This window comes from Rutidosis leptorrhynchoides, chromosome 4 (assembly GCF_046630445.1).
Source record: "Rutidosis leptorrhynchoides isolate AG116_Rl617_1_P2 chromosome 4, CSIRO_AGI_Rlap_v1, whole genome shotgun sequence".
NCBI lineage: Eukaryota > Viridiplantae > Streptophyta > Magnoliopsida > Asterales > Asteraceae > Rutidosis > Rutidosis leptorrhynchoides.
This window is the reverse complement of record NC_092336.1, coordinates 111,384,666-111,408,163: the sequence shown is the minus strand read 5'-3', so window position 1 is coordinate 111,408,163 and position 23,498 is coordinate 111,384,666. Positions and strand designations below refer to the sequence as shown.

Genomic DNA, 23,498 nt, shown 5'->3' with positions numbered 1-23,498 from the left:
TCATCACTTGAAATAAGATTGTTATAGTTATAGAAATTGAACCAAAGTTTGAATATGATTATTACCTTGTATTAGAATGATAACCTACTGTAAGAAACAAAGATTTCTTGAGGTTGGATGATCACCTTACAAGATTGGAAGTGAGCTAGCAAACTTGAAAGTATTCTTGATTTTATGTAACTAGAACTTGTAGAATATATGAAGAACACTTAGAACTTGAAGATAGAACTTGAGAGAGATCAATTAGATGAATAAAATTGAAGAATGAAAGTGTTTGTAGGTGTTTTTGGTCGTTGGTGTATGGATTAGATATAAAGGATATGTAATTTTGTTTTCATGTAAATAAGTCATGAATGATTACTCATATTTTTGTAGTTTTATGAGATATTTCATGCTAGTTGCCAAATGATGGTTCCCACATGTGTTAGGTGACTCACATGGGCTGCTAATAGCTGATCATTGGAGTGTATTTACCAATAGTACATACATCTAAAATATGTGTATTGTACGAGTACGAATACGGGTGCATACGAGTAGAATTGTTGATGAAACTGAACGAGGATGTAATTGTAAGCATTTTTGTTAAGTAGAAGTATTTTGATAAGTGTATTGAAGTCTTTCAAAAGTGTATAAATACATATTAAAACACTACATGTATATACATTTTAACTGAGTCGTTAAGTCATCGTTAGTCGTTACATGTAAGTGTTGTTTTGAAACCTTTAGGTTAACGATCTTGTTAAATGTTGTTAACCCAATGTTTATAATATCAAATGAGATTTTAAATTATTATATTATCATGATATTATCATGTATGAATATCTCTTAATATGATATATATACATTAAATGTCTTTACAACGATAATCGTTACATATATGTCTCGTTTAAAAATCATTAAGTTAGTAGTCTTGTTTTTACATATGTAGTTCATTGTTAATATACTTAATGATATGTTTACTTATCATAGTATCATGTTAACTATATATATATCCATATATATGTCATCATATAGTTTTTACAAGTTTTAACGTTCGTGAATCACCGGTCAACTTGGGTGGTCAATTGTCTATATGAAACATATTTCAATTAATCAAGTCTTAACAAGTTTGATTGCTTAACATGTTGGAAACATTTAATCATGTAAATATAAATCTCAATTAATATATATAAACATGGAAAAGTTCGGGTCACTACAGTTTCTCCCCCTGTTATTGTTGTTGTTGTTGTTGTTGTTGTTGTTGTTGTTGTTGTTGTTGTTGTGGTTGTTGTCCCATTTCCTCTTTTCACTACTACCGGCTTCAAACTTAGCCTTCTCCGGCTCATCAATAAGAATCTGATTCATGAGAGTATGCGCCATGCGCATTGCTTCGGGAACATTCGGTGGTTTGGATGAGGTGACATTTCCTTTGATGGACTTAGGGAGTCCCGAGAAGTATTTCTCCATGCGCTTGAATTCGGGGGTGACCATGGTCGGACACATAAGAGCCAACTCCAAAAACCTACGGTTGTAACTGTTAAGGTCGTTCCCTACGGCCTGTAACTGCATAAATTCGATTTCCATCTTCTGAATTTCGGTTCTCGGACAATACTCATCAATCATAGCCGCCTTGAATTCCTCCCATGGCGTAGCATACACCTCATCGATACCTTTCGCTTGAGCTAACGTGTTCCACCACGTTAGCGCGCCGTCAGATAGCGTGCAAGATGCAAACTTGGTCTTATTATCCTCCGAACAGTTGCTAACTCGGAATACTGATTCAAGTTTTTCGAACCATCTGGTGAGACCAACTGGTCCCTCGGTGTCGCTGAAGTTATGCGGTTTGCAGCTCTGGAATTCCTTGTATGTACACCCATTTCGAACGGGTGGGATAACTGGTGGTGGTGGCGGTGGAGCTTGGAGATTTCTTTCTGCTAGGGCTGCAGCGACCCGTTCGCTGATCATGTCCTCAATCTGGGCGGCGGTAGGTGTGGTTCTTCCATTAGCCATGGTATTCTAAACAAAAATTTTGACCCAAGTCAAAATCCAACATGCAAGTAGTAATAATACAGTATATAGTGACCAACATGGAATCAAAACATCACATGTTATTAAATAATGCATCTAGGTACAAATACCACAGAATCATCGTACAGCAATGCAAATAGAATATCGTGCAAGAATTAAATAACGCAAAGTTCCATTCATTAATAATAATAAGTTTCATACATCTGAATAAGTTCGTACAATACATATGAAATACATGAAACTATAGCTAGATTACATCATGAAATCTAAATACAAAGTCCTACGGTGAAGGCGGGTGAACTGCTCCTCGAGCCAACTGCTCCTCGAGCTCAGTGACTCGAGCTCGGAGAGTCTCAATCTCCCTCATCAGTTCCTCGTTAGTTCCTCGTTAGGCGGGTACGGAAGTACTTGAAGAAAACTATGGACTATAGTTTATCTTATAATGGGTTTCCTTCGGTAATAGAAGGATATTCTGATGCGAGTTGGATAACCAATATTGAAGATCATTCTTCAACGAGTGGTTGGGTGTTCTTGCTTGGGAGAGGTGCTATTTCATGGGCTTCTAAGAAGCAGACATGTATTACCAACTCAACGATGGAATCTGAGTTTGTTGCTTTAGCTGCTGCTGGTAAAGAAGCAGAATGGCTTAGAAACTTGATCCATGAGATACCATTATGGCCTAAACCTATAGCACCCATGTCTATCCATTGTGATAGTGCTGCGACATTGGCAAAGGCTTATAGCCAGATGTACAATGGAAAGTCTAGACACTTAGGTGTCAGACATAGCATGATTCGTGAACTCATCATGAATGGGGTGATTTCTATAGTGTTCGTGAGGTCACAACAGAATTTAGCTGATCACTTGACGAAGGGATTGGCAAGAGACTTGGTGAACAAGTCTGCTGTGGGGATGGGTTTAAAGTCCACATAAATTTCTAATTATAAGATACCCAATTCCCTTCTGATGAAAATTAGAAGTTGAATTCAATTTGGAAGGCTTATATGTGATGCCCCGTACAAAACCATCGTGTACGAATCATCAACAACAGGATCATTACAAGGTTAAGTACTATATGCTGTAATTAAAGAAGTTGCATTCATGATAAAAAGGTGATGTCATAACCGACATCAAATGTTTTACATTCCAAAAGCATGCTTCGCTAAGTAGAAGCAATAAATAAGTGTACGTGACCCCAAAGGTCGTTACATAACATAGTTTCAAAAGTAAATAAGTTTGAATGCAAGATAAGTAGTCATGCGATAACAACTCTAAGCAGTTCTACAGCACGACAAGTAAGACAGCGGAAGCAACCTCAAGCACCTGAGAAATACATGCTAAAAAACGTCAACACAACGGTTGGTGAGCTATAGTTTAAGTATAACAGTATGTAAGGTAGGCCACGAGATTTCAGTGCTACAAAGAGCGTTTCAAAACAGTATGATAAAGTATATGTTAACCGTGGGCACTTGGTAACTAACTTAACGTTTAAAATACCCCCTGAAAGTACACTTGGCGAGTGCGTATGTTTACGAAGTATTAAACACTCATTGACTGCTAGAGGGACTAGCCCGAGTGGGGATGTCAAACCCTATGGATCCATATCTAAGATTCGCGTTCACCGGTTCATAAACCAATGATTAAACGTTACCGAGCTAAAGGGAATGTTTCTGCCGTTATATAACCCACACATATATAAGTTTAAGTACTCGTGCCTAGTATGTAAAACATAAAATCCGCATGTATTCTCAGTTCCCAAAATAAGTTAAAGTAAAAAGGGAATGCTATAACTCACAATGATAATGTAGTCGTAAAGTCGGTCCGGTAAAGGTGTGCAAGTAAACGGTCCGAAAGTCCTCAACCTAAGTCAAATAGTACTAAGTCAGTAAATCGTCTTAATAGGTTTAAAAGTATGTATTTAAGGTCTAAAGGGTCATCATCATTCATCATTAAACAAAAGGCGTAAGGTAGGTTTCGTTTATGAAAGTAGTTTAAAACAAAGTCTGACTTCAGTCAGTCACCACGGCCTCTACCCTTACTGAATTAAGGTGAGACCAGTGGCCATGGCTCCGTATGTGAGTCCCTTAAGTGTGGTAAAATTTACAGAAGCAAAATCGTCTTGGTTTGACCGTGGCGACGGTCTAAGTGCGAGTAGGTCAGAAATTTCTGCACAACGTTAAAGGACATAGTAACGATCGGAGGGCCATAAATCCTAAACCGTAACTCGGATTGAGACGAGTCCTATATGAAAAGTTATCTACTCGAAAAGTTCTATCTAAAAATCAAGGTTAGAACAGCCCAGGTCTACTGGTCTGTTCCAGAAGCATCAGGTCAGTAGGTTTTGGACAGAAGCAGTGAGTTTAAAAGGGTTCCGGTGGTCTTGGTGCTTGATGTTCATCATGGTTCTCATCCTTGATGCATATAGCTTCAAGTGTACAACTCATTGATGTATCTACATCATCTTAACCAAGTCTTGACCATCATAACCCTAGTGCAAGTCTAAGACATGAAGCACAACTCACTTAAGAGTTGTATGAAGTTTGATGAACCAAAGTTACATCAAAGTCTTAGATCTAACACATACATGAACTTTAAAAGAAATATTGAACTATAAACTTGAAAGTTATCTAACTAATCAAGATCATAAGTAGTAGAACATAGTTCTTAGTTTGATCTTGAAGATCCAAGACTCAAAAGTCTAGATCCAAAGTTATATTTAAAGAAAACTTATTTGTGTGTTCTTGAACTTCCAAGGTTAACTTAATTTGTTCAAGAGATATGAGATCAAGACTAACTTGTAGTACTTGACCATATAAACTAACTACATGAAATTAAAGTGCATAAATTGAAGAAGTAAACTTAAATAAACAAGAAAAGGTTCATGGTTGTTCATACTTTAAAGATTCAAACCAAGGTTTGATCTTTAGAAAGTAAACTTTAAAGTTTACTTCATGAACTTCAAGTATGTCTTTCAACCATGAACTTTATAAACTTTGAACAAGTATTTAGTGGAGATCATAAACTAGAGAGTTTATGTCTTGTATGTTCTTGAAGATTCAAGATAAAAGAAGAATTAAACTAAGAAGTTTGATTCTTGAAAACATGCAAGTAAATAAAGATTATAACAACTAGTAATCAACACAAGTAACAAAAGATTATAACAATCAAAGAATGATGATGATTTAAGGGTGCTAGAAATCGGTTTTGTTTGAAGAAAAGAAGAGAAGTTTAAAGCTTGCTACTTACAACTTGAGAGAGAAATGAGAGAAGGAGTTTGAGAGCAAATGAATGTGTGTGAAAATGAGAGGATTTGTGAGTGAAGTAGTAAACAAGAAAATGAAACAAAACACTCCTAAAGGGAGCTTAGGGGCTGCAGTTTTTCAGCAGAAAATGGGGGGAAGGGAGAAGTTTTGTGGTCACTAGAATGTAAAGCTTCATAAAGGTGGTTAATGAATGGTCATGCATGGGGATAACAAGTTAACTAGATTCTTTCAAGTATTAAACTAAGTAGTCTCCATCTAATTGATACTTAAAAGTGTAGGACATGGGCTAACTAAGTCCATTAATAATGTAGGGTGGGCTTGGAAGTCCAATAACATGAGTCCATTACACTAACAAAGCCCAAGTTCAAATAAATCACAAGTTAAACCAATTAAAGCCCAAGTAACTAACTAATAGCCTTAGTTAATTAAAATGATTAATAAATTTAATCATGAATGTAAATAATATCTAAAAATATTATTCGTGAAAGTTCCGGGTGTCACAAACACGTTTCGGGCCATTAAAGTCAAGTTCGGGCAATCATTGCGACATGTAAATGTAATAACGTACATTCATTTAATCACACGTATTAATAATAATAATTATTAATAAATAAATGTTGGAAATTTCAGGGTCGTTACATTATACTTAGAAATTTGGAGTACAAAATTTTGTATCATCCCAAGGTAAGGTATGTACTCGGACCTGTTGAAGGTGAGGATGAAGTTTAGCTTCTTAATGGTTTATTTGAAAAAGTGCAATAGCAGGTGCATAACTGAAATGAACTACCTATGTGAATGTGAAGTTTTGCCGCTTCAACAAAGCTTGGACTTTTGCTTTAGATACATTCATGAATGGATATGGACACATGGCTTGTAAAGTGTCAGGATAGCTTTAGAGTATTTGAAAACTTATGTGTATGTTATTTTCAGTTATTCAAATGGGTTGAAGGGTTCAATTCTTAGAACACCCCGATTCTCGAATATTTGGAATGTGTAATGTACTAAGGTGAAAATTCAATCTTCAAGATATTTTCATTTATGCATAAGTTTTTGTTTTAATTTGTTTAATTCTCATGAAACGAATTGCACTAAATTGGGGAGGATTGTTGGAAATTTAGTGTAATTGAGGGATTTAATCTACACTTGTAAACGGATTAGGAGGTACGGAGTGTACACCCATTAAGTGATAGATTGCCCGGACCCGAAAGTGGTTTTCCATTATCACAAATTTGAGTGATTACGGAAGTATTATTCCTGCACTAGGTGAAACATCTCCATCGTGGAAATAAAACAAACAACTTTATGTAAAGGATTTGTTTTAGATTTGAAAACGAAATTAGTTAGTGAAACATCTCCATCGTGGAATAATACTTATTTTTGGGTGCCTATAAATAAGGACTATCATTTATGAGAATAAGATATACGAAAAACACCTTAAAAGAGTTCTTGTTTACTGCCAATAACAAGAACTAATCTCTGTCTTATCCCAAAGTGATATTCGTGTAACCCAGGCAATAAGGGTCGAATAATTACTTTCGGAAAGTGATACCACGATTCAGTGATTTATCCGGCTATCGATTATTTTACCCTACACGAAATTTCAATAAAACCTCCAACAAAATTAAAAGTATAAATGAGCAAATTATAATATCAGGATGCACCACAGGGAATACGCTTTTTTGGGGTGAGTTTTCTCACCACCATAACCTTTTGCGGCGAGTTTTCTCCATAGATTTGTCGCCAAAAGTCTTTTACGATGGCTATTTTCGGCGTTAGATTGTGGGACCCACACTTTTTTAAAGAAAAGGAAAAAGAAAACAGAAATTTGTTTGCGACGGACCTTTTGCGGCGATTTTATTGTGGAATCCACTACGTCGCAAAACATAGATGTCAATTGCAGACGGAGCATTTACGGCGATTGTTTCGTGGGACCCACGTCTTCGCATAACATGAATGTCAATTGCGTCGAGCATTTGCGGCAAAATTCGTCGCAATTGATGGCACCCAAATTTGTTCTCTGTACCACCTTTTGCGACAAGTATCGCCGCTATTAGTGGCTGCATTTACATCATGTATTTGCTGTTTTTGCAACTTCCCGACTGGAAATTTGGGCAGTTCTTCGTAACCTGTTTTTGACCAATTTTCCAGTAGATATAACAACAATAACATCAACAACATCTACAAATACCATAAAACCAAAATAAATAAACGTTTACGAAAGTAATTACTACAATAATATCCTACAAATATTATGTTTTAGTTTTACAAACATATTGTGTTCATTCATCGGCACTTTTCATTAATCGGCCATATCCTCATCCTCATAGTCATCGTCATCCTCATCCTCAACCTCAACCTCATGCTCATTCTCATGCTCGCTTTCGTCATCCATCGGGGCTTTTCCTTTTCCTTTTCCCTTTTCCGCCGAAACCCTTCAAGTTCCTCGGCCCACCTACGATTATTCTTCTTCCGAGAAGAACCGTTGACTCTTCTGGGATTTTGGTTCGGCTTCGAGGAATGGCGGTGACGATGTTAAAAAAAACATACGAAGTGGTTTGGGTGATGTTATTCGTTTGACAATTCTTACTGGGATTCCATTAGAAATGCAATGGATGTTAAAGCTAAGGTACCAGTTGAATGGGTGGATGTGCCGAATAAGGTTGTGTTAGATGATATGTTGTCCGAAGTTCAATTTGGCTCGCTGAAAAAGGGAACACATGTTGTGGGGTCGACTAAATCCCCTGTTAAAGTTTCTTCGATTCGCTTAAGTCTCCAATGGTTGCAAGTGGAATTGGAGTCGAAAAGTTTAAGAAATAAAGAAAAGGAGGTGGTTGTCGAGGGTATTAGTGGTAATCGGCCAGAGTTGGTTTCCTTGAATGCTACTGATACATCAAGATCGATCAATCACGGTTTGTCGGCAAAGCAACAAGAGTTTATTTTAGCCATGAATAACTTGTATGGAGAATCTCCTACGGATTCAAACCAAAACGGTAGCACTATTGTTGGTGTGAAGTCAGGGAATTATCTACCGGTCTAAATCGGTTAGTGGTGTCAAGCTTAACGGGTCGAAAAGGAAGAAAAAGAGTGTTGTGGTCAACGACAATGCTCATCGGTTACGGGATTTAGAGGATGATATATCGATTGGGTTGGATATTCAACGGTTGTTTAGTGAAGATTTAGGAGTTGCAAACGGTGGTTTTCAATCAAGGATTGAGACGGATGTTGGAACATCGAATGATTCAAACCCGGGTCTCCCGTAAGTTTTTCGTACAAGTCTCGAAGAGGAAAAAGGGCGACTTATGTACAAGTGGATGGTTTATATTAAAGAGCGGGCAGGTATGGTAAAAGAATTGAATCGTGGGTGATCGAGAAGAGTGGACGATAGTTTGCTTTTGGCGTTGGAGCTTTGGTTGGTTTGTTTTGTTAGGTTGTTTGTCGTTGGCATGTGGCCTGTACGTTAATGTTCTTTTTGTTTGTCGTTGTGTTCGTGTTTTAGGTCAAAGCTCGCCTCTAGATAGCTTTGTTTGTTTGTTAGGATTGTGGTTTTCTTGTTGCAAGGCTTGACGGTTCCTTAGTTTATATATGTTTTCGTAATTTTCACCCAAAAAGAAAAAAGAAAAACGTGTATCTTGCACAAAAACGGGTCCTATCCTTGCTCATAAATCACTCCATTATATTTATACAAACCAACAACATACAAAATGACACATATTGAAATATGTGATGAGCTAAATCACAGAAAGAAAACTGTAGTTGTGTTTGGATGTATGAATGTCATACTTGGACCATTAGAGGCTGCACTTAGAGAGTTTACTTGTGATGCTTGCTGCATTTGGAGCCATTGGCATCTCATCTCATACATAATAGTTAGATAATCTGTATTGCATCTACCCAAAACAAACTCTTCAATTTCAATTTGGTCTTTTCTAACTACGACTTATCAGACACACAGGCTGATTGATGGTGGCTGCTTCCTTAAAATACCGGGAATACACTAAATTAAAAGACTTTGGTCCCTGATACTTCTCAAGTTGCAAGATACCATTTTAAACATAAACATCACTGAATGTATATGTGACAAAAGTTGAATAAATCCCAAACGACAAACATTTTGAGTTAAAGACTAAAGCTTTTTTCAATTTGTTTCTTCCGTTTCAGATCAACCATAAACCATAAATATTAAAAATAACAAGTAAATCGAAACTTTCATATGACTAAAGTATGTAAATGCTTAAACAAACTTGCCTACTTCCAGGCTTTGCCATAGCTGTCCCTTAAAGTAACAGTCCGGTTAAAGATGAGCTTTTCTGGTGTTGAATCCTTGTCTGCCACAAAATAGCCTGTACAATTCACATTAAATTCATATGTCAAAAACAAGGAACGCAAGAACAAATAAAAAAGTGAAAATGAAACAGTGAGAGGGTTCGTTCTACTATTTACCAAGCCTTTCAAACTGGAATTTGTCATCAACCTCAGCATTTTTAAGAGACGGTACAGCATATGCACTTGGGATTACCACTTTAGACTCGGGGTTTAAATCGTCAAGCCAATTATCTAATTCTCCAGGATTCTGATTCCAGCATAAGAAACAATTACACAAAATTAATTATTTTGATAAAGACAGTATTTATATAGTTAACTTGGAAGGCTTAACGCATTATGAATCAATTCGACCCATTTCCTTCTAAGCTGTTATTTCATTTTACCCATTTGGTGTGTTATAAAAACATGACCCTAATCAGCCAATTTAAAAATATATGGGTCAAAATGGCCACCTAAATCTAACAAACAGCAACCCAATGAAAAACACATACCTCAGAGAGAAACAGTTTATCAAATAGTCTGACTTCCACCTTCAGTGGGTCAACCCCAGGAGAAGGCTCTGCAACCCAATGAAGAACACCCTGCATAACACGATTTAATTATAAAGAGAACTTATAATTTCATCAAATGCAAAAAAAAAAAAAAAATAACAATAATAATAATAATAAATAAAAATGAATGATGAATGAAAATAATAATAATAATAATATTATGCCATAAGTAAGACTTGCCTTTGGTTTCGTTGTCTTGTCAGGATCATACTCAACATGTATTTCAACAACACTCTGTTTGTCTTCAGAAAGAACAACTTCAGTACACTTGATAGGAAATGCATATCTGCATACACCATTATTTTATTATTAGCATTAACATTAATTAAATACTACAATCTGATGTAGATACGGATGATAAAGGATATGAGCTTGGAGATCTTAGCAGGCTCGAGAATGGCAGCAGAGGGAGGGCAGGCCCAACAGGCCCGATAGGCCCATTTACATTGGCAGCCTTCATTAAGGATGGTGACTTTGGGCTCAAGCAAAAGCCAGCTCGTGGATATGGATAGAATTTGCAAGCTGGAGTTTGAATACAATTGCTTTCTTTATGTTTATCTATTTTCAATTCCATTAATTTAGGATCTGGTAGTTACTTTCCATTGTATTTATACTCGGCTCTATCATAGCCGAGAGAGTTTCAGTTTTTTGAGTTTTAATTTTGTTGAATACAAAAGAAGCCGTGAGCTTTTTTTTGAGTTTAATTCGTACTCGTCAATTCTTGATCTTCTTGGCCACGTGGGACATTATTTGGTATCTAGAGCACAGGGTGTTGGCCAAAAAGATGTACCGTGGAAAATCCCATCGAATACCACATCGCAGAAACGCCGACCGAGGCAGCATTGGTGATCCGAGGGATGCAGAGATCGAGCGTTTGAACAAACGAATTGCCGAATTGGAATTTTCTCAGCGTGGAGGCTATGAAGATTGCAATTCGGAGAGAACTATTGATCAGTGGGAGGACTTTAATCCTTTCGCAGATCAACCAAGAGGTAACCGTAGGGGTTATCAAGAAGATCCATTGAAAAACATCGTGATGAAAGTGGAGATTCCCGAATTCACAGGTGCGGTGCATCCAGAAGATTTTTTGGATTGGCTAGGCACTGTCGAAAGTGTATTTGACGTCAAGGATATTCCAGAGCATTTAAAGGTTAAATTAGTCGCTATTAAACTCCGAAAACATGTCTTGTTATTGTGGGACCATGTTAAGAAGCAACGCGTTATTGACCGAAAATCGAAGATAAAGACCTGGGGAAAGATGAAAAAACTGTTAAAAGGTAAATTTTTACCCGAAAGTTACCATCGAGAAGCTCTTCTTGACTACCACAATCTACAACAAAACAACCTTACTGTCAAACAAGTGATCCAAGAATTCGACAAACTTCGTATGAGGTGCGACGTTAACGAGGAAGAAGAGCAGATTGTAGCTAGATTCTTGGGTGTACTTAAACCCGAGATCGCAAATGTTGTCTCTCTACAAGCATACTACACGTATGAGGATGTTTGTCGATTGGCGTTGAAAGTTGAAAAACAGCAGCTCCGAAACAAGGGAAAAACAAGTTCCACTCGTTTTATACCTAGTGCTAAGTCACCAACAGTAGCTGCAAGTCCAAAGAAAACTGAACCGGGTTCGTCTAGTGCTACACCACGAGTTAATACACGAACCCCACGCTGTTTTCGGTGCCACGGTCAGGGGCACTATGCTCGTGACTGTCCTAATCCACGCACGGTTACTTTTGTGGACGACCAGGATGATCACCCCGTCTACGACACTGAGGTCGACGATGCCCCACCAGAAGATGAGGGTGAAGTGGTATATGCAGATCGAGGGGAGTCGCTTGTCATTAGGCGCACACTACGATGTTTCAAATGCCATGGTTTAGGACACTATTGGCGTGATTGTCCGAATCAAAGAACAGTCCTGCTTCAGGAAGAGTTTTCGGCACCAATCTATGACACATATGAGGAACCAGAAGACGATATTATTCGACCCGAAGTCGATACAAAAGTTTTGTATCCGGATAGGGGTGAATCTTTAGTCGTTAAGCGATCTCTCAAAACCACTCTAGTTTATCCAACTGATGAGCATTTAAACAATGACCGAGGTAGCTGCGAGAATTTGGTTTCAACAGAAAAGGTCACAAACTTGGACTTACAATCAGAAGATCACCTGGAACCTTACAAGCTTACTTGGTTGAAAAAGGAAATCAAGTCACAGTTAACAAAAGATGCTTGGTCAAGTTTTCGATCGGAAAAAAATATAATGATGAAGTGTGGTGGAGAGTTAGAAAAACAAAGCACAGCGAGTACTGTAAATACATATTCATTTACTAAAGAAGGCGTGCACATCACACTAGCACCTCTCGATACACAGGTAGCAACAGTTGAAGATTCCTCATTTTTTTTAAATTGCAATGAGGTACTAACAGCTGCTAGAACAAACCCATTGACGTTACTACGGCCTATGAATAATAAGGAAGATGAAGCATTTATTGATAGGGAATATCCAAGTAAGTCAGTGCATAGGCGTGGTCGAGATCATATTTCTCAACAACATCAAGTGTACCAACATCATGCACACGTACATCGCAAAAACGTTGTTTATGAAGTGGGTGATTTCGTTTGGATCCATTTATGCAAAGAACGATTCCCAGCGGGTCAGTTTGGAAAATTAACAACTCGGGCGGATGGACCTTTCTGTATTTTGGAGCGCGTTAAGGACAGCACCTACAAGGTAGAGCTCCCGGGTCATTATAATGTCTCCGCCACTTTTAATGTTGCGCAATTATCCCCGTATGTGTGTGACGATGATGTAGACTCGAGGACGAGTCTTTCCGAAGGGGGAGAGGATGATGTAGATACGGATGATAAAGGATATGAGCTTGGAGATCTTAGCAGGCTCGAGAATGGCAGCAGAGGGAGGGCAGGCCCAACAGGCCCGATAGGCCCATTTACATTGGCAGCCTTCATTAAGGATGGTGACTTTGGGCTCAAGCAAAAGCCAGCTCGTGGATATGGATAGAATTTGCAAGCTGGAGTTTGAATACAATTGCTTTCTTTATGTTTATCTATTTTCAATTCCATTAATTTAGGATCTGGTAGTTACTTTCCATTGTATTTATACTCGGCTCTATCATAGCCGAGAGTTTCAGTTTTTTGAGTTTTAATTTTGTTGAATACAAAAGAAGCCGTGAGCTTTTTTTTGAGTTTAATTCGTACTCGTCAATTCTTGATCTTCTTGGCCACGTGGGACATTACAATCATTGACCAAAAAAACATGTGATTATTATAAGCATTATGAACCTGAGTAGGACAGTCTTCCCAGGAGCAAGACCATAGTAATCTTTTGAATCTTTCATTCTAAAGTCAGTTTGCTCGATATAAACAACACTTGAAAATGGAACCTGGTACAAGTCAGTAAATCCATTTCAGCATGCCCCATAAAATTGAATATTATGACTAATAAATATATAAAAAGTTACAGTCAAGAAAAGGAAATGCCAACCTTGTAGTAAGATGATGCGTCATCAACCGGGGCATCAGGCCATTTCTTTGCATCAAGGTCTATCACAGAACTGGGCTCAAGATTGGTAATAACAACCTATAATCATAATTTCTAGAGCTTAGTATAGAAACATAATATAACATGAATAATTAAATTATGCTAACATTATCATAGTAAAAAATATGAATGACCTTTAGTGGATGTAACACAACCATCGTGCGAGAAGCTGTTTTATTTAGTTCTTCCCGTACGTGATACTCGAGGCGTTCCAATTGTATCATACTACCATCACTGCAAACCACACCATGTTTAGTCCTCCATTAACAATTAACTAAATGTATACCTATCATAACTAAACATAGACAATGAAAACTACAATATAAACAACCTTCTAGTAATACCAATTCCTTTAACAAAAGTGTTTATTGCGGTTGCTGTGACACCCCTACGCCGCAACCCCGCTAGCGTCATCAAGCGAGGATCATCCCATCCGTCCACATAATTCTCAGTCACAAGACGATTTAACTACAAATGTATATAATTATTATAATTATAATTATAATTATAATTATAATGAACTTATTATATATTTAAATACATAAACAAATTGCATAGTGCAAATAGGACATGTACATGTGACCAAATTAGTAATGAAACATCAAAAACAACATACTTTACGTTTTGACATGACAGTGTTGGTGATATTCAAGCGTGAATATTCCCACACATAAGGCTGGTAAAGGTTCAATGCATCCAGCAACCAGTAGTATGAAGCACGACGTGTCTCAAATTCAAGTGTGCAAAGCTGTAATTAAAACACAAAAAAATTGGTATAAAAGTAAATAATCAAACAAATAAGGAAAAAAAAGATCCATCAAAATGTAATGAAACATACAGAATGTGTGATATTTTCAAGAGAATCGACAATGCAGTGTGCATAATCATAACTTGGGTAGATACACCACTTGTCTCCAGCATGCGGATGAGGAGTAAACTGGTAAATAATGAAAGACGTATTAATTAAAGCTCAAATAAACATAATTATAATTATATTTGTTACAACACTTGCCTTGATTCGATATGCAATGAGGTCATACATATTAAAATTGTCACTCTGCATATCTTGTTTCATTCTAAGAGTAGCTTTTCCTTCCTCAATCAAGCCACGTTTCATATCATCAAAAAGTTTAAGTGATTCTGATATCGGCCTATCTCTCCATGGACTGTTCATCTTTTTCTCTCTATACTCTTTTATCTCGTCCCCAGTCTACATTTAAAAAAAAGAACAAGTATATGGTTATATCTATAGTTAATATTAAAATGCTATAATGATGATATCATAAATAGTCATTTTCTTTCACTGAAAAAAATCAAAAAAAAAAAATAATAGAAAAAAATCTAACCCACTTGGATGACATCATAAATTAATTTAATTTACAATTAAAATTTAATCTTTACAATTAATTATAATTTAATTATTATGATTAAGATATAATACAATCTTTACAATTTTCTAAAAAGATTTCAAAAGGCATTTGTTATTAGTAATAATTATTATTAAAAATATAAATACTCAATTTTTAAACAAACTTTATTATTATTATTATTATTAATTATTAATTATGATTATTATAATTATAATAATTATTATTATTGTAATATTAATATTCAAATATGGATTCTCTTTACGGAATTAATTATGTTCCATATGTATGCGAAAATACATGTCTCTATATGTTCGTAAAAACAACGACAAGTTTCTTAGTCAGAATCCGTGGTTTTACGGGTCATTAAACTAAACGACTTTAGCATTTACATTCACTTAATTCCTAAAACATATCATTAAACTGTTTTGTTTAACCAAACCCGTGGTTCCACGGGTCATTTCACTAGTTGTTTATATAAATATAAAAAAGGACAGATGCAATTGGCAAATGGTGTGTGGTGATTAGACCTGGTGATCGACATAAGCATGACCCCTGCGAATGAGCTCCACTGCTAAATCATATAGTTCTTGAAAATAATTACTTGTGTACGTTATCTGCAAATATCAAAATTTATTGAAATGTTATATGTAAAAAAGATTTTGAGTATTAAAAATTTTACCTGATAAGGCTTCCACCCCATCCAATCCACAATTTCTTTGATATGATCAATATATTCTTTTTTCTCTGCTTCAGGATTAGTATCATCAAACCTACATGTTTAGATATACATATGTTCACTTGGCCAAATATAGTATAAAGAAGACGCATATGTATCAGAACAGTAGAAGTTACTTATCCCAATGAAACAAAACTCTATTATTTCAACATAGTGTGCTTGTAAGTTATTGCATTTCCATTTATAAGGTTTTCATGGTTACAATGATTGCCAATAATTTACTAAGCAAGATTTTTTTTTTTTACTATTTTTGTAAACTGTTTACTTCTCGTTGGAAAACAGATAATAAGTTTAGGTTGGTAATAAACAAGTTACCAATACTAAAATTAAAGGACCACATTTTAAATATTTAAGAGAGGTCCTAATCATAACTCAATATCTTTAAAATTTACTCTAGGCACCTTATTTCTTATCATAGTCTGATAATTAGATTTTATTTAGATATATTTTTAACGGGTTTTGTTATAATATATACACACAATGCACCCATTCCCTAATTTTAATATTTAACGGGAATGGCATAAACTAACAAAAACAGTAAGCACGAAAGATTACTTTTAACACTTTAAGAAAAAACTTGCATGATTAGAAACAGAAAACACATAATAACTACAAATTAACACGGAATAAAAAAAAACCCATAACACTTAGATAATATAATAAATCAATCATACTAATCAAGTAATGCTACCTCAGGTAGCAGCCACCACTTCTCTCTTTCGCAAGGCCGAAGTCAACAAACATAGCCTGCACATATACAATAATATAAAAGAAAGATCCTATATGTCTCAAAATACAAAAAGAATAGCAGTTTAATGACATGTACATCTTTTAATTAATTACAGTAGCAATTAAGTTACCTTGGCATGACCAATATGGAGGTATCCATTTGGTTCTGGTGGAAAACGGGTAAGAACTTTCCCTCCAGTTATCTTCAAATGCTTTTCTAGTAGTGATTTGGAGTTGCAAGCTCGAAACACACGTCCATCACTGAAAGTAACTTCAGTGTGAACCTGTGAGACAACAATAAACATATTAAAACATGATATAAACAGTAAATCAATAAAAAAACAAAGGTGAAAAACTAAAAAATGTTGAATACAACCTTATAATTATCCTCTGGTGCAGGGAATATTGAATATGGATTGAGCTCTTCTTCAGATTGAGGATCTTCTTCTTTGTTGCTTTTAACCTCTACTTTAACAGGTTTTTCTTTCTTCTTTTTAACAGGCTTCTCATTATCTGCTTCAGTTTTTGGACCAAGTAATGCAAGTATCTTTTCATCTATAAGTTTCTGTTGAAGGACACGTTAAAGATAGCATTTTTCAATTGAACTGACAATAAAAACGTTATCTTATTTTGATTGAATAAAAATAAATAAGTTATTTACCTTGACAATCTTTGGATCTGCCCAAGGTAGCTTCTTTCGCACATGAGCAAACAGATCACCAACTGAAGTCAATGATCAAATGACACATCAGAATCACATTGAACAGTACATCTTTATAGGCATTATAAAAGTAGAACTCACCATTTGTTCGGTAGCGTTGCTCCACGATTGCACTCTCTTTCTCTTTAAACATTTCATCAACAACGCACTTTATATCATGTTCAGAGACCTCAACCCCTATTACCACATAAAAGCTTGAATTCAATAATTTCATCCAACATAATAAAAGTAAATACTATATTCAACAGGTTAGCGAGCTGAAACATACCAACTCCACAAGCTTCTTCAAATTTATTGATATCAAGATCTTCTGAAGCAGTAACCGACAGAAATGCAAATGCAGCTTCTAGCTGAGCAGGAGTCTTTATCTGCAGTAGCACAAACACATTTACTATTCATTTTAGGTCAACTAAGTCAACACAATGACTAAACCTAGTTGATTATTAAGCATATTTCATACCTTAGAAGAAACAATGTATTCAAGCAATTTAGGCCTGTGCATAAGCGCATTAGCAGGAAACTTTGTAGCAACCGTATAAAGGAGATTGCCAGTAGAACGTTCACATCCATCAGTCACAGCAGCCTGCAAAATATAATGGTGAATATAAAGATAACTATAGATACACACATATACATAGTGATGAGTTCATATTCTTCAAATTAAACAACTAAAATTGATGAAATCAAGTTCAATTGAACCATACGGAATTAAATAACAACGAATTCGAATTGATAATGCAATTGCATGCAATTTGATAAGTAATGAAATGAATTTTACCTCGTTAATAACAGCGATAAGATTGGTGGTGACTTTATTATTGGCTATTGTGTTTTCAGCAGTTCGTTTATCTAATCCGATCTTCAGAAACAAATCAAGTGCTTCCACCATTTTTTCCGGCGGCGATGATACCGGAATAAGTCGTATAACTGTTGAAATTGCGTGTAAAGATCGTCAATTTATAAGCACGAAATTTAAAACCCTAGAATATAAACCTTAGGCACTTGTCGAAAAATTGCAACTTGTAAAGGTTACGCAAGTACGGACTCCGCTTATCATTAAAAAGGGAAAAATATTGATAACTTGCACAGAGATAAGTTGTACAATCAGCTTTAGTTGTAGTACCTTTTAAGTAGGGCTTTACTTGGTTGGGCTGTTTAATGGTTCTGAAATGGATTTACATGCAAGGCGAGCCCAATTGTATTGAATATTGGGAAATTGGCTCAAATACACTTTTTTTTTTTTTAGTTTTATTTCAAAATATACTTTTTGTAAAAAAATTGTCTTTTTACACCATGGGGTAGACCAAAGTATTGGTCGACCACCATATACCTTGGTCGACCACCTCATTTTTCAAGGTGGTCGACCAAGTTTCATTGAGGTCTCGGTCGACTACTGTGTATTCATGGTCGACTACCTCTCATATTTTCATGGTCGACTACCCCCACAAAAAATAACGCGGGCGACCCAAATGGTGGTCGACTACCCAATTTCCACTGAAAAATGGTATTCTTAGTCAACATCCCCCCCAAAACTCGCCCCAATTCTTCAACCTAACACCTTCATCATCGCTCTCATTATCTCATCCCATAATAACACACATTTGATTGAGTCAAATCTGTTAATAACACACATGAAGTAAAACGTAACCTTCCATTATTATATTCATAGCGGATTATGGCTGCTTTAATCAAATTCGGGAATGGCTATAAACCGATTTGTCAAATCAAAATCGTCCGGGTTTTGATTTGATTCCTCAAATCGTAAATCAAAATCGTCCGGGTTTTAATTACATTACAATAGTTATTAATCCAATTATATGGTTTTTGTCTGGTATCCAATCGCAGGTGTATTTATAATGGTTGTCGATTATCATATTGCAGGAGTAACGTTGTTGAATATTTGTGCATCGTTTGAATTGTAAATTATCTTTACACATGAGTGTTTGATTAAATGTTTGGATGAATATATAAAAGTTTCGATTGTGTTTGATCTTTTTTTCTTAAATGGTGGTCGACTACCCATATTTGGGTCGCCCGCGTTATTTTTTGTGGGGGTAGTCGACCATGAAAATATGAGAGGTAGTCGACCATGAATACACAGTAGTCGACCGAGATCTCAATGAAGCTTGGTCGACCACCTTGAAAAATGAGGTGGTCGACCAAGGTATATGGTGGTCGACCAACACTTTGGTCTACCTCATGGTGTAAAAAGACAATTTTTTTTACAAAAAGTGTATTTTGAAATAAAACTTAAAAAAAAAGTGTATTTGAGCCAATTTCCCTTGAATATTGTAACATATTGAAAACACGATTTTTTTTTATTGTTAACTCTTTCGGTTATCCTTGATACATATTAAGGACATGTTTCATTAACTTGTAAATTGATATTGATAATAAGTTAATAACCAATTCATCATTTATAGTTTGTATGCAAATCATTATTACATCATTTTATTTAATTTCTACCTGAAATCACTTATAGTTTTTTTCGATTACAAAATTTCTTGGCTGAAACCCGCGAATCCGCGGGTCTTAAGCTAGTAACCAATTCAATTACCTCACTAAACTTCATGTACAATCAATAATGCTTAAACAATATTTTTAAAGATAGCCCTTACAACTATTATCATTATATTATATTATACAAATCTTAAAAATACAGAATAAAAGCTTTTAAACACACACAAAAAAAAAAAAAATTGAATATTCATAATTTCTTTTTTTTGAAAGGCAAAAAGACTTATATTAAATAATCGAAAAATACATATACATGCATCGAGATAATGCAAGGTCCAGAGGCAAAAAAAAAAAAAAAAAAAAAAAAAAAAAACTAGCAGCCTATTACAAACTAAACATGAGAAGCATGGCCTTAAGGACAAAAAGAAAGTTGCAGCCTATTACAACTAAAACTCGAGACAGTAGCAAGATCATGAATTTTCAGATTTTTCATATTGAGTATGCCATTCGTAAGCAGTCCCTTCGGATCAGCCATGATCATCGTACGCATTCGGGCTCGACAACCATACATTCCAATCCAAAGAAAGTTTATTCGAGCGATTGTTAATCCATTGAAAACTCATAGCTTGAATATTCATAATTTCTACATTGATAATAACCACCTAATTTATGAAAATAACTGGTATTTCCTCTGTCCCAAATCTATTATATTCAAACAAAAAAAATACACAAATAAGAAAATATCATAATTACATTTACTTTTTTTGTTTACATTCTAGTTTTACCCCTTATAACTACTAAATTTTGTGTTACATGCATTTTAAAGATAAAATGGAACTTTTATTAGTTTTGAACATCTCAAAAATAAATACTATATCATAGATTTGGAACATAGAGAGTATCAACAACTTAATGTGTACCAATTTTTGCATAAACATAATGCCATCTTTTACCATTGTCGTTCGAAAATTCTAAAATATCATTATAAAATAAAACACGAATTAAAGTATGGTACAATTTAGTAGTTAACTGTCATCTTAAAGTAAAAATATAATCGTTATGCTCAACATTTTTTTGAACGTTAACGGCTGCTCTAAGAATTGATCGTTTGCGAAATTCTGATATTCAAATTAAAAATTTTAATATCACCAGTAATTAGTAATATATAATTACGATATTTTGATGGGTGACAAAGTTTAAAAATAACACAACTCGAATCAATAAAGTTGATGAATTTTGGGAAATGTATCCATGGAGAAATTCAAGTTTAGAAAATACTTGAAAGGAGATCGAACCGAATGCAAGATCTTGTGCATAATAATTGCTCCTATTATACTAAAAGAGACTAGAAATTTGGTCGTTTAATAAAGTGAAATGACATTCGGTTATTTTCAACACCAAACCTACATATTAATTTTCATTTTTAAATTACAAATATTGATATTGATATGTAAGGGTTTTAATATTTTTAACTTTTTATTATTCTTTTTTTAAAAAAAATTGATTACTATATATTTTCTTCTCACTAGCGTCTTTTGTTACGAGTTAGGTGATAACTATTTATAACAATTAATTTAGTACATTTCGAGAAAAAAATTCGATTACAATTTTTATTTATCATGTAAATATATCAAATTATATATATTAGTGGTTTAATCGTATTTATTTTAGTTAAATTTATTTTAGTTAGGTTTAGTGTCTTCTCTTATAGCAAAATAGTCTAAGGGAAAACATACGTCTTTGTAACAATAATTGATATGTGTTATAAAATATCTAGATTGTGTTATAAAATATCTAGATTGGATGTTAATTTTATTATTATTATATTTCTTGCATAGTAATATTTTATACTATAAATAGACATGTATGGTAACCATTTAAGGTGCACCATTTCTCTTGAAATATCAATATCAATATTTCTTCTCTCCTTCTTCTCTCTTTTTCTCTCTTTGTTCTTATAATCATTAAAGGTAGTTATAAGCCTACTGAATTATAACACGTTATCAGCACGAAAAGCTTAGTGTAATTAAAAGATATCTCAAACGATCACGAATCACTAATCAAGGTATGAAATTATTAATAATTTTCAGACTCGAATATATCAAATTTTGGACTACTAACATTTATATTTATGTTATTTAAGTTACATATGGTCGGTTATACCACCTGAATTATATTTCTGTAATCTAACTTTTACTAACTTCACTAACATTTATATTTATGTTATTTAAGTTATATATGGTCGGTTATACCACCTGAATTATATTTCTGTAATCTAACTTTTACTAACTTCACTAACATTTATATTTATGTTATTTAAGTTATATATGGTCGGTTATACCACCTGAATTATATTTTCTGTAATCTAACTCTTATTAACTTCACTAACATTTATATTTATGTTAATAAGACCTCATGATTGTACGCAACACGTCATTTGACAACACGGTACTTTATGTACGCAACACGTTATTTGACAACACGGTACCATGGGTCGAGATTAATTCCGATCAATACGAATACGACGGGGTCTTTATATGTTATCTAACATTTATGATTACTTATGCAATTAATCATTATTTATTTCATGCATACTAATGTTTATTCTTAAATTTATAATTTTAAAAGTTAAAATAAAAAAATAGTTTGTATTTTTATTAAAAGTAAATCTTAAAAGTTAAAATAAAAAAAAGTAGTTTGTACTTTTATTAAAAGTAAATCTTAAAAGTTAAAATACAAAAAAGTAGTTTGTATTTTTATTAAAAGTAAATCTTAAAAGTTAAAATAAGAAAAAGTAGTTTGTTTATATCTTAAAAGTTAAAGTAAGAAAAAAAAGGGATGGTAAAATGGAATAGTTTTTTGTCAAAAATGAAGTATTGAAAATGAAGTGGTCTCCTTCTATAACTAAAAAAATATATATATACTTTTATCAAATGAATTTTTTTGTGGCCGACAATTTCAAACACGAGTCCGTGTTTAGTTTATTAAGAATATCTCTTGCTTTGGTGAAAGGTCACGATCACGATATCAGGTGTTGTGAAAGAATTAAAAAATTGGTCAAGTGGCCTTTTAAAAACTAGAAAAAAAAATTAAACAAAAATTTTTTTTTATATATTTATAATTTACGGGTAACGTAAAAAAAAGGAAGTTTTTTTAAAAAAAAAAAAAAACAAAGAAAGTGTTTAAATGAGTTTTACAGAAAGGGGAAAAGCAAAGTAAAAAAAAAACTTTTTTCCAAACAAAGGTAAATGAAAGTAGGACTTAATACAAGAAAAAAGTAAACATCTCCTAGACGTGATAAAATCTATCAATGATAAGTATTAGACTTGATGAGCTAAATGTGACAAAAATGTTTCAACATGTCTTATGTTAATTTTCTAAAATAAGTTATTATTATTCCGAGTTTAACACATATACATATGTTAATTAAAAACAACCTTTTTGTTCTTATGTAGTGTTGGGTTGCAATTTTGGTTGTATGCCATAATTCCATCCAGTAGAGTGACAATAGAAAACTTTTGATGATAATCAATAAAAAACTTTTTTCCAAACTTGTCAAATGTTTTGTTAAAAACGTGACCGTTGAAAAAAGGAGGTTGAATAATAAAACTTAAAAAACAAATTATTTTTTTAAGAGTGTGCATCAAAATGGCCCGTTTAATAATGGGGAGTAAAAATATAGTCAAATTGTTTCAACGAACAAGGGTTCAATTGGATGTCTCTAAAAAAAATCCGCGGGTACGGGTGATGGATCCAATGGATCCGCATCCACGACCCGC

General features: G+C 34.3%; 1 protein-coding gene across 1 annotated transcript; it reads right to left on the bottom strand.

Annotated features, from left to right (window-relative positions):
* Window positions 1-9,056: 9,056 nt before the first annotated feature.
* Window positions 9,057-18,283, bottom strand: LOC139840047 (glutamine--tRNA ligase-like). Its single transcript, XM_071830271.1, has 21 exons — window positions 18,041-18,283; window positions 17,723-17,845; window positions 17,531-17,630; window positions 17,344-17,439; window positions 17,203-17,264; window positions 16,918-17,106; window positions 16,673-16,825; window positions 16,504-16,559; window positions 15,756-15,846; window positions 15,604-15,690; window positions 14,719-14,916; window positions 14,545-14,643; window positions 14,323-14,454; window positions 14,038-14,174; window positions 13,841-13,940; window positions 13,650-13,745; window positions 13,448-13,548; window positions 10,325-10,430; window positions 10,085-10,174; window positions 9,711-9,840; window positions 9,057-9,610 (listed from the first exon to the last, which is right to left on the bottom strand). Exons 1-21 carry the CDS (start codon window positions 18,149-18,151, stop codon window positions 9,516-9,518), a joined length of 2,352 nt encoding a protein of 783 aa, XP_071686372.1. The 5' UTR covers window positions 18,152-18,283; the 3' UTR covers window positions 9,057-9,515.
* Window positions 18,284-23,498: the final 5,215 nt, after the last annotated feature.